We start from the raw sequence: 12,827 nt of genomic DNA, 5'->3' as shown, positions 1-12,827 counted from the left end.
GGTACTGCGATGGCAGGGGCAATGGGCTTTGCCAGCTGTAGTGGCACCTTTTATTTTACTTTATATAAATTAGGCACTGTATGGAGTGCACTGTTGTGTAGCTGAGCAAAGTAACATCGAATACTCCCATTTCGCCTGTCCGCCATCATCTGGATCTGTAGAATATCTGGCTGTGCGGTTAGAAGGGGCTGATCTGTACTTTTTCATTTGTCGTTTGAGGTGTTTAAACTATTGCTATACAAAAAATACATGAGGGGTGGAATACTTAAATCAATCTTTGCTATTAGTTACTCATGTCACATTCCAGTCCATCATTTGTTTGCTCACTGTGATCAATCAATCAGGTTTTGTAAAGCTTGGCTAGTCACCCATGACGGTTTAAAGGCACTGGGAGGGGGGGGGGGGGGGGGGGGGATTAAGGCTGCTGATCCGTCTGAGCGCTGGGTTTCAGTTGAAGAGCCAGGTCTTGAGATCCTTCCTAAATTGGGTCAGTGACCGGGATTGTCTGAAGTGGAGAGGGAACGTGTTCCAAGTGTTGGCGGCGAGGTAGGAGAAGGATCTTCCTCCGGTTCTAGTCTTGTGGATCCAAGGAACGGTGGCAAGGGCCAGCTGAGCGAATGTTCTTGGAGGGTACGTGGAATGAGAGGCAGTGGCTCAGGTATGCTGTTCCTGCATCATGGAGGGCTTTGTAGGCATGCTTGAGGAGCTAGAAAGTGATTCTTTTGTTGACTGGGAGCTAGTGGGGCGGTGGTGTCAGGCTTGGTGGGAGGGTTCTTGGGTGTTGAAACTGTCATAGATCTGCCTGATCTTGGAGTTTGTTGGGGAAGTCTTTGGAGGGTGGGACATCCATGGTCTCGCTTTTGGCCTGGCAAACTCCTAAACAATGACAGAGAGTTCCTTACTGTTGAGTGTGTTGGCCTTTATTCTGTCCTAGAGGGCCGTTTTCTTTGTGGTTTGGAGGAGGAGGTGGGGTGCAGTGATTGCAGCTTTGAAGGTTGGGTGGGTTTCCGGGGTTTTGTTGTTCCTCCATTTCTTCTCTAGTTGTCCGCAGGTGTGCCTGGACTCTTGGAGGGAGTGAACCAGCTGGCTTTCTTGGAGTGTTTCTTGCTGTTTGCCTTCTTGAGTGGTGCCAGAGTGTCGTACCAGTTGGAGATCCATTGGTGGAGGTTGCGTGCTGCAGTATTGGCTTCTGCAGCGGTCAGCGGTGTGGTAGTGCTGAGGGAGGCAGTGAGCTGTTCTTCGGTGACCTTGTTCCAGCTATGGCCGGAGTGGTGGTAGGGCGTTGCTGTACGGTGGGTTTGGTGAAGGCAAAGTGCACGCAGTGGCGGTCAGTCCAGAGAGTTCAGTGGTGTGGCTGTAGGTGACATTTCCACTGGTAGAGAAGTCAGGGTCGAGCATGTGTCCTGCCCTAGCTGCTTGAGTCCTACACTGGCAAGGTTCTCCAGAAGGGATGCGGTGTTCTGGTCATTGGGGTTTTACAGGTGAAAGTTGAGGTCACCGAGTCGGATGTAATCACTGAATGCGAGAGCCTAGGGGGCAATGACGTTGATGATGGCTTCCTTACAGGGCGAGTGGGGGCCAGGTGGTCTGTAGACAAGGGTGCTGCGGAGGGTGGTGTTGAGGTTGATTTGGATTTGAAAGTGGAGGTGGAGATGTTCCATGGTTGTCGTTGGGTTGTCCGAGTGGGTGGTCAGATGGATGGTGTTTTTGTGGTCGATAGCAATGCCTCCTCCTGGTCAGTAGACATAGTCCTTGCAGGTGATCTTGTAGCCATCGGGATGGTGGCGGCGATGTCCGGGCCAGAGCTGGGGTTTGTCCAGGTTTCTCTGAGGAAGACGAAGTCGGGAGAGGCAGAGTCGAGGATGTCCCAGATTTCTTAGGCGTGTTTGTGGAGGGAGCGCATGTTGAGGAGGATGCAGCTGAGCCAGTCGGGTCCGGTGTTGGTTGGTTGGGCGGCGGGAGGTGGGACAGGTTGCAGCTGTAGTTTGGGCAGGATCAGGGTCTTTGGGTGTCCTTCGACGATGCGAGGTGGCAGGCGTCATGGCGTCCGGAGTTGAGGGCGAGGAGGGTGCTGGCGTTGTATCACCATTGAGTAGTGTGCTGGGGGGCTGGACAGCTGGGAGGCAGGAAACGTGGGGAGCGGGAAAGAGGCACTTAATGGGGGTGGGGCCAATGGGGATCGCAGCAGCAGGGGCAAGTGCAGCAAAGGGGACAAGAAGAAAAAGTGTAAGAAGTGTCAAAGGGACAGAAAGAAAAGGCAGAAAAAGCCATGAAAAAAGCATAGAAAAAAAAGAGAGACAGAGGGCAATCCAGCTGCAGAGCAATGACACTCTACCACTAGACCACTAGGGATGTGGGAAAAAAGTCGTACAAGCACAAGAAAGCAGAGAGAAAGGCAGAAAAGAAAAGCAGAAAAAAGAGACAGAGGGCAGTCCAGCAGCAGAGCAGGGCCACCAGGGATGAGGCGCAGGTGGGTGCCTGTGGGTGCCTGTGGATGGAGGAGGGCCGAGGGTCAGGAGACCAGCAGCTGGGAGCTCGGGGGCAGCAGCTACCAAGCAGAGCTGTGCAAGGAAGGGCGCCACCTCAGACCGACCCATTGGTAGCATGGGAAATGTTGCAGGAAAACATGTTTTTTAAAATGTAAAGGAACAATACAGCTGAAGGAATAAACGATTTGGAAGCATCATCTGCATTGTACAAAGAAATGTTTAAAAGACGTAAGAACAGGCTCATCCCACAATCAAGATTTAAAAATGCTTTGGTATTCATTAAAAAATGATAGTAATGTCTTTAAAAATATTATTGTTATTGGTTATTTTATTAGATCCAAGGTAAGTAGTGTTTCTGCTCCTTTCTAGTAAATATATGTTTAAATACAGTTATTGAGCAATTTCCTTTTGGTGAGGGGAGAGACAGTTACTTAACTCAGGTACTCGCAAACTGTTTATTACGATATTACAATTACATATACTTCGAAAGACAACAGCTGTGAAGTAGATGTATGACAGACTCCATGATTTTATTAGGACAATATATTTTATGAAATTGTCTTTTCTACCCTTGATGTAAGGCATTAGCAGGTGATCTTATCTCCACAGTTCTTCTTCCCAAGGTCGAATATCCCGCTGTCATCTGGGCATCGCCATCCTACGCAGCCTGTCTCACAGAGGCATTTAAAACAAGCAATGAGTAATGTTTGAACCAGTCTCAGCCTCTGATAATTAGGTCCAGGCGGAATTTCAATTACGCCGGAGTAATCAGAGTAATTTCGGTAAATTCTGCGTTACTCTTTGATGTGGAATTACTGCTAGTTATGCAATGACTCCTGCTCATGTAATTATGAGTAGCTGGGGGGGGGGGGGGGGAATCTTACAACGAGAGCACATTTAGCTCCCACTTGCTGTTCATGTTCTACTGCATTTAGCTCTGTTTCTTAAAACACATCCTCGCTTCCATTTTGGACACAAGGGAGCATTTTGCTCTAAGTAATTAGTGCGAAATCCTGGGAGTAAGATGGAGGAAAATCCTACCCCAAGAGCACATGTAGCACCATCTCTTAGCGCAAAATGCATTCTCATGTCCTTTTTGGATGCGAGGGGGCATTTTGTCCTACGGAAATAGAGCTAAATGCCGGGATTAAGTTAGCAAAAAATCCTACCCCATGGGCATGCTGCTACTCGCGCTCACTGTTCGTACGCTGTTGCATTAAGCGCTATTTATTAGCCCAAATGCATTTGTGCACCCATGCCAAGAAATAGTGCTAGCTACATGTAAAAAAAATGACTCTTCTTGTGTAATTATGTGTAATCTCACAGAATTCTCAAGTATTTCTGTGTGATTACGCTACACTGAATTATGCGAGTTACGCCCGACCCTACCGACAAGCACTCCGAGCAGTCATTTATTCCCTCTGTTATAGCTCACTGTGCTGCCACAGACAGGAACCAATCTTATGCAGAGCTGCCTCACTGGTGAGGTCCAGCAAGGTTCGAACAGGTCTGGGTTTCTTGTGTTCCCTTTCAGATGGGACATGGCCCGGCATCTCAGGTTGGATTCTTCTTTTGTACAAATAACACGTTAGCCGTCTGTATATACTTACTTCCGGTCTGAAGCAGGGCAGTCATCAAAGAACACAAGGGTCTGCAATGTGCCCCATAGTAATTACCAAGCATCCCGTTCATCCTTTTTTGTTTCCTCTGTGTGGCCCAAATGTTATTTTATGTTATAAAGGGTTTTATAGCGCGCTCAATTACTCAAGAGTGTCCTGGCGCGAGCAGTTATCAGAAAACCTAAGAGGGAGGCATGCATGGGTCAGCTAATTAAAAAGAAAAGTCTTAAGTCGTTTCTTGAAAGGTCCAAGCTCCTGAATACTCCGAATTTCTAAGGGAAGAGAATTCCAGGCCAGCGCAGTTTTGACAGAGATGGACTGACCTCCCAGCCGGGACCCGCGAAAGCGGGGGATAGTCATCCAGTGTTGGGTGGCTGAATGTAATGCTCTGTTAGGGACATAAAAGCTGAACCGCTTCCTTATGTATAGAGGGCCCATACCATGCAGAGCTCTGTGAGCCACCGTAAGAACTTTAAATTGCACTCTTTGGGCCACTGGAAGCCAGTGCAGGTCGCGCAGATGCTGTCTCACGCTAGATCTTCTAGAGATGTTAAATAGAAGTCTGGCTGTGGCGTTTTGAATCGTTTGTAGTTTACTCAGCAAATAGCCGGGGATGCCACAATAGAGGGCGTTGGCATAGTCCAGGCGGGAGAGAATAAGTGCCCGAGCGACCGTTTCCTTGGCATGGCTAGGAAGAAGGGGGAAAAACCTTCTAAGAGATTTAAGCATGCCAAAGCAAACCCCTGTGAGTTTCTTAACCTGCACCTCAAAGTGAATGGATTTGCCCAGATGTGGGCGCCGCAGCTCTTTGTGCCATGACATTGAGGCTGCACCCCACTGATGATTCCAAACAGGATGAACCAGTCTGCCACAGAGAGCATAAAAACGATGGAGTGGAATCTGGTCCTTAGCGTTTACCAGTGTTTGAAACTAGTTCAAGTATTTCACCCATTACGCTTTATTCTCTTAAATCATTAATATGTTGTGTACGATGTTTTGTGTTTCTCTACATGTTTTGCATGGTTATTTATATAGTTTCCTGGTGGTTTTAAGAATCTCAGATGGAAAAGCTGATTTATCCAGCCATTAGCTACATTTGGTGGCTCCATGGTGTTTTAAGCAGTGGGAGCTGTTGGATGGACCCTTAGATGAGCATTCCTGCATTGTTTGGGTGTAAGGATGCTAAGATGTTGTGTTGCTAGTCAACAAATCTGGTGTTTCACAGGTTGAAAGATTAATTTCCGTTTTTGTGAGTTAAAATATATATCTGTTTTCTGATGCATTGAAAGTTACCCCAGGTTTGGTTGGTGTCTGCTTATGTTATGGGATACTGGGATACACAGGGTTACAGAATGCTCTGTGATTTCTTGATTTAGAAGATACCCTGAGATTATGGGTTGGGAGAGATCCTTATTTTTCGGGGGAGGGAGGGGTTGCAAGTTTCCATCTCCTCAGGGAGAGGGGTACCAGTGGTACCCACATGGTGCTGCTTATGGCAGACTAACTTCCACCCTCTTGCAAAGCCTCTCCCCAGTTTCCCCATGGAACTTCCCCTATGACACCCACAGGGAAGTTAAGCACCCAATACCCGGCGCACCAGTAAAGCACCCAATACCCGGCGCACCAGTAAAGCATCCAATACCCGGCGCACCAGTAAAGCCATACTACACCAAGGACTTCCCTTTCGCCCCCTGGTTCTCAGCAGAGATCAGAGCCAAACAATGTGAGTGCAAAAGACTGGCGCGCAAATGGAGATCATCTTACTCTCAGGAGAACAAAATTGGCTATCGAGCAGTACTAAAAGAGTACCGTAAACTTCTCATTGATAAAAAAAGAGATTTCCTAGCTGAGCGCATCGCCAGCGCCAAGAGCTTATCTAGAGGAGTTTTTAAGATTGTGAAGTCCTTTACGAATCCATTAGCGCTCACACACTCGATTCCCCAGTCACAGGAGCTATGCAACAGGATCTCGAATATTTTTGAGGATTAAATAGCCCTTCCCTGCACCTCCCTGCCCCCTAGGGGTTGCCACATCTAGCAACCCCTTTGCCTCCCAGCCAGCAGTCTCGGAATTTGCAACAATCCCCATGGAGGCATCCCTGGCCGAACTTCTAAAATGTAAATCCGGGTCACCTGGTGATCCCTGGCCAGCAAAACAATACAGTGCTCTGGCTGAGTGCCTTAACCCCCTCTTAATGCCATCTGGAATTCCTCACTCAGACAGGGGATCTTTCCATCAGCCTGAAAACATGTGTTTCTTCTCCCTATACTAAAACAAGCTAACACTGACCCTGAAGTCACAAGTAATTACAGGCCCATCTCTCTGCTCCCTGCCCCCGCTAAAGTTTTAGAGAAACTAGCCCATTAGCAATTGGCATCTTTCATTGAGTCCAATGGTCTACTGCATGAGTCCCAGTCTAGCTTCCGCCCTGGCTTCAGTACAGAATCTGCGCTCATTGAGATGGCAGACTCCATACGCTGGGCGGTGGATGGAGGCTCCACGGCCATGCTGGGGCTTCTAGACCTGTCAGCAGCGTTTGACACGGTGTCCCATTCCATCTTACTAGATCGCCTTAAACAAATTGGCATCCAGGGGACCCTATTCCATGTAGAACCTTAAACACAATGCACAGTGACTTAAACTGTACGCTTTGAGCCACTTAGAACTCAAACCTCAATGTAACTGGGACAATACATGCTGTCTAGAGCAGTGTTTTTTTTAATTGAAAAATACAAGTAGTTTTAAGTACTTTTATTTAAAACCAAAATATAATTCTACACAAAGTAAGGCCAGTCATGCACAGTGTTCTAATATGCGTGCTATAGGATTATATTCACACAAACATTGTGTAGGCAAGAGTATAACACAGGTACAAGCTACCCTTGGAGCGTCACTGACTTTAAGCTAGGTTTGCACTCTAGAAATACCACATACATGCATGTGGCATGTTCAACAGTGTCCCACTTCTAAAAAGTTATTTCATGGTTTTAATGCGTGAAGATAAAATAAACAATGAGTTTAGCAGTAAAGGCACCATTAATGTTGAGTTTGTTTGGTTTAATTGAAGTGTCCGTGCTGTGAAATCTTGAGCATAAGGCCTGCAGACAACAGCAGCATAAAGTTACAACAACCATGCGTAAACATTTAAACAAAATCATGAGCTCCCGTAGTACGACATTCACTTTATCACAATGAATGAAGAAGCCAAGCATATTCAGAAAACACCATGTAATTGTAGGAAATGGGTTCAGCTAATTTAATCCCCCTCGATCTTTCGCTTTTGGACTACATGGTTTTGGACTTTTACTGTAAGTGAGTCTCACCAACTGAGTCTCACTCACGGTAAATTCTGTGAAATGGACTGAGAACGCTAACCGCCAGTGTCCGCCTTTTAAGATAAGGCTGCTGCAGCGCAGCTAGGATAAGAGGCTCTCGACTGGTTACACATGAACATGTGAGCACATGCAATTGTGTACATTTGTAATTAATGCATAGAATTTAGAGGTATGCAGCGGAGCATGTGCAATTAGAAGCGTGCAGGCTGAGCACATGAGACTACCATCTAGCTCAACATAGTATCTGCTCACTGGTGGCCAATCACAGAAGGGATCCTTCAGGGAATGGTGATGACACTGTGTAGGCCTATAATGTGAGTGGGCATTCATAGTCTGCATCTGTAGTGCTTGCTAATTGGCTGTATGCTAACTGCCTACCTTGTTGGCAAAATCTGCATCACCGCTCAGTTTTGCCGTACTTACACCTACAGATGCCAGGCAGGTACCAATTTTGGGGTAAACATGTACACTGAATGCAGATTCACTGTCCCGTTTGTGATAACTGTACTCATAGAGTTTCATATTTCTCTGGCTCAGCCATAATCAGATTTAGGCCTTTGTTACCTCTGCTGGGCCAGGTTAATTACTGTGCTGGTCAGAAGGAGGATCAAAGGCTTTCCCACTCCATAGAGCCATTAACAGAGTGTGGCCAAGCACCTGGGAAAGTAAAGGGGGGGGGGAGGAAAACTGCATGTGTTAATTAACTCTTCACACTGTACCTCTCCCGGGCAAGCCCAAGCCAACAGAAACAATGGAGGAAGGCCCGACCTCTGGGGCCAAACACAAGAGGGTATCCCCTTTGAGGTTTTGGTGGAAAGGGAGGCTCCCATGGAAGGTCTTTTCATAGACGACTTGAAATTGCCATATTTAAATGCCCCCGAATGCTGTGCAGGAGTAGTGGGGCATGAGCTGAGTAATGATGTGGCAGAACTTTCCACCTCCACGTAAAAACCCCTACACAAGGGAGAGACTCTAGAGAAGACACTGGACCTGGGGCTGTGACACTGGATTATTGCCCAGCTGGCAGAATGAAGACCCCAGAACCCCTTCAAGGTTAGACTTTGTAATTCTGAACCTTGAGCTTGTGCTCAGGACGGGATCAGTCTCTCATTGCCTTGCTGTACCCCCCCACCATCCCACCCCAGAGGAACAGTAGGGGAAATGGACCAGCTCGGGAAACTTGAGAATTTCCCTGAAACTTCTGTGAACTGGTCCTTGACTCCACTGATGCACAGGTGCCCTGCAAGTAGCCAGAAGGCTGTGAGACCTAGGGAGGGTGTTCTACTTTTTGACTGTGGAGGGGCAGTGGAAGATGCCCCCAAGCAGGAGAGAATATCTGGAGTCCGGGCAGAGGACAGGTCTGGTGAAGGAAATCTTAAAGATCAAGCTCAGCAACAAAAGTATCTTTCCGAGGCCAGGAGGCCTGAAGAAAATGTTTCTATAGGCTAGAACTGGTCCCCTGGAAACAAATAACACTCGAGTGAGGAGAATTGACCCAATGGGGCCGGAGAATCCAGCATCTAAAGTTCCGTCCCCAAGGGCACCAGGCAGTAAACTGAACACATAGTGCTCCAACGGGATTTTTAAATATTACCCCAAGGAGGACCAGGTCCCCACAGGTCAGCACAACCTCTTTTCATACATTGTTATGGTGAGGGGTCTGGCGGGACCTCTCCCCAAGATCACTTTTTTCCCCAGGGACCGATACACTAGGCCATAATTGTCCCAGGGGTTACATTTCCTCGGGGCAAATGGGACCAAAAGGAGCTGCAGGCACCACAAGATAGCTAGGAGCCCTCCCCTGCTCCCCGTGCTTGTGTCCCATGGAGAGCAGGGAGGCTCAGTCAGCCCTACAGGCCCTGCCCACTCTCACATGGGCAGGAGAGTGAATTCAGGCTGCCACACCAGCACAGGAAGGTGTTGTTCAGGTGGGGAACTGGCCGGACAGTTTGCAAGTGGGCTCCCCGCGTTCCCCAAAAACAAGCATATGCCTGGAGCCCAATCATAGGAGCATGAGTACCTGGCACCCAAAATAAAAGAAGAGCAGAGCACGAGGCATGCTGTACCTAAAGCAAACAGCCTCAGGAAATGTACCAGAAAGCTGCAAAAAAAATATTGATTGGAAGGGCCAAGGAGCCCCTCAAATGCCCCTGGAAGGCCTGCAGATCTGCATGCTTTCCCTCTATGACGTCACTATAAGGGGAAGGAGCACCAACAATTATTTTAAATGCCATATGGGGGACTGCATGAAGTGCAGCAGCCCCGCCCAGGTGTTTTTGCTAAATTTACCTACGTGTCCCTGGGAATTTGGCCCAGGCTGTCATTGCTGACCATCTTACTCCAATCTTTAATGAAATCATTCATACACGTATTTTTCCCAAAGCTTGGAAACGAGCCGCCATCCTTTCCTGATAAAAAAGGCCACCCTTCGGTGTCAGACCCCAGCAATTGTCGTCCCATATCCCGCCTACCTCTGCCAGCTAGAATCTGATATAAAGCACTAAATGAACAACTATCTCCTTACATCAATGAGAATAGTCTGCTTGATGCTGCCTACTTTTGCTTTCGGAGTCAGCATAGCACAGAAACTGCTCCTATAGTTGCAGCAGAAAGCATAAGAACTCCTATTGACAAGGGCGATAAGGCCGCCTTGGTTCTTTTAGATCTCTCGGCGCCGTTTGACACCGTCAATCACCACATTTTAATAAGCCGCCTGTATGAGCTGGGCATCAGAGATACTGCCTTCTCTCTTCTTGCTTCTTTCCTCTCTGACAGGGAACACTATGTCACTTTGGATCATTTTGTCTCCAAACCTCTGGATCTCCCTTGTGGCGTACCTCAAGGGGCATCACTAGGCCCCACTCTGTTCAATATGAATCCTTTTTACCAAACTCTTTCAATCTTCTGGTTGTCTGTACTATCCAATGCCAACAACACACAAACTGTTGTGTCTTTCACTGGCAATTCTGCCCGAACAGCTGCCCAATTTTGGAAACTTATAAGAATATCAGCTCTTGGATGCACAAAAATTGTCTGAGACTGAAATCGGGAGAAACAGAGATTCTATTGTTCAGAAATAATACCACGTTTTGGTCTCCGGATCGGTGGCCACAAAACATGGGCCCAACTCCTATCCCAGTAGGAAAGGTCAGAACCCTTGGCGTTGTTTTTGATAAACAACTAACATTTGAAAACCAGGTGAACCTCATGGCTAAATCTGTGTTTTTACTTCTAAAGATCATCAGGAAAGTCCTTCCCTACATTCCCATAAATTTGAAAAAAATGGTAATTTCGGCACTAATCCTGTCTAAATTTGATTACTGCAATGGACTGTATATTAATATGCAGCAAAAAGTGTTAGCCAAATTTCAAACACGGCAGAATGCTGTGGCGCGTCTTGTCTACCGTTTCCTCAAAAACCACTCACCATCTTTCATACTTATCCAACTCCATTGGTTGCCCATGAAGAAAAGAATAGCCTTTAAGGCGTTGTGCACTGTCTTCAAAGCACTACATAACATGGGACCTGATTTTCTCATCCAGAATTTTCATTGGTACATTCCGTCTAGATCTCTATGCTCCTCCTTCTAAAAAATCATCGTTGTTCCCAAATTCGGGAAAGCACGTTTGGGTGAAAAACGTTTTGTGATACGTACTGCCAAGTTGTGGGATTCTCTACCTTTTGATCTTAAAAATTCACAAAATCTTTTTCAATTCAGAAAAGCTTTGAAAACATGGCCCTTCAACCAGTTGTGTTCTCTATTCTTTTAGTTATGCGTTATTTTGCCAAGGCAGCGCCAAGACACCTTCAGGTATTAGAGCGCTATACGAAACCTAATAACATAACATAAAATCCCTAAAACCAGGAGAGGGTTTTCATGTTTTAAGCACTCCTGGAATCTGACCTTTTGTACATGGGCTCAGGAGTCTTTGGGGGAACTTGCTGTGAATAAAGGCGCTATGGAGCTGAGACACAGACTTTAAAGAAGTCATTGTGGAACTTCTAAGACTTGTACATACTGGTGGGGCTGAACCTGGTGCATCGCATGAGTGGGGAATAATCACAATTGTTACACAGGAAAAAAAGAGACACAGGGACTTACCTGGACAATGCTACAGCGCCGGTCTTACATTCCATAACGAGTATTTGTAAAGCGCCCATTCACCCGTAGGCACCTTGGCGCTGAATAGCAGATTTTTATTGTTACCAAACTCAATGGTAGTCATTTTAACGACCTCAGAAGGATGAATGGCTGAATCGACCCGCCTTACGAAGACTATACGTATTATTTGTTTTGTGCCCTGATTCACTTTGTGTTCATTCTTAAATTCTACTTTTTTCATAAAAGCAAATATGTGGCTGAACATTCATTTATTGGCATTGCTGCAGGTGTTTTTGAGTAGTGATTCTATGTGCACCTTGCCTCTACCTCCACCAAACCCTGAGAAGCCTTGGTGTGCTCGACCCACGCTACCACTGAGAGTCAAGTGCTGAAGGGGAAGTCGTTGGCTCAGTTGCTCAGAACCCATAGCTGGTCGGGCCCCAGGACCAGAACAGTAAAATAAGATTACAAAAATAATTTGCAGGATAGAGCAAAAAGGAAAGTTAGTGACTTAGTATCACTTGGCAGCTACTGAGACCTTAGTGAAAAAAACAAAGAATACCAAGCATTGGCAAACCCAATTTGCTGGCAATCTCTTGTTATAGCTAAGACATATGGGCTTTTCCAATGCTCCTTTTTCATCGGTTCACGTTAGAGGAGAAAACAAATGTGTGGAAGAAAAAGCTCTGCTAAAAAGCACAACACCAAGCTTTGACTGCTTAGCAACCCACTGTAATGAGTGACACTTTCAACCAATCATGCTTGTTTAGCTTCCAGTATGTTGCATTCTGGGACTTGTATTATTGCTTTCAATATTGAAAATATAGGTTGAAAAATTCCACCATGAGAAATGCTGTTGGCTAAAAAGCCAGGACTGGGTGAAGGCATGCCACATGGCATGATGTCACTTAGCAGATATGACAAGGTGCACGTGGTGTATGGGATATAATTACATCGTTTGGGCTATTGCAAGCCACTTAAGAGTTCTGAGACCAATAAGGACACTCGGCATATTGCATTGTAGCTCTGTTTCATTATGGAACTTCTAAGTGACTTGCTATGTCCTTATAATTCAATAGGGGGCATATATTACGTTAATCATGCTTACCATGAGAATGCTAATTACAAAATTAAGATTAAAGACTATTATATTAATTATTTTGCTGCTATTAATAACAAGAATCAATGTTTAATTTCCTGCAGAGATCTGGAGGGAAACCACATGCGCATGATCAGGAGTTCGGTCTTTGAGAAGTGCATCACGGTGCTGTGAGTATCTAC

The 12,827-nt window shown here is 46.3% G+C and overlaps 1 protein-coding gene across 1 annotated transcript in view; it reads left to right on the top strand.

Annotated features, from left to right (window-relative positions):
• Positions 1-12,827, top strand: part of LOC146829640 (relaxin receptor 1-like) — a 1,041,377-nt gene that overhangs the window by 837,745 nt on the left and 190,805 nt on the right. The window contains exon 9 of the mRNA XM_085608325.1: positions 12,750-12,815. Coding sequence (XP_085464451.1) covers positions 12,750-12,815 — 66 coding nt within the window. The remainder of the gene's footprint in view (positions 1-12,749; positions 12,816-12,827) is intronic.

This window comes from Triturus cristatus, chromosome 5_2 (genome assembly GCF_964204655.1).
Source record: "Triturus cristatus chromosome 5_2, aTriCri1.1, whole genome shotgun sequence".
Classification (NCBI taxonomy): domain Eukaryota; kingdom Metazoa; phylum Chordata; class Amphibia; order Caudata; family Salamandridae; genus Triturus; species Triturus cristatus.
This window is presented reverse-complemented; position numbering and strand designations above follow the sequence as displayed.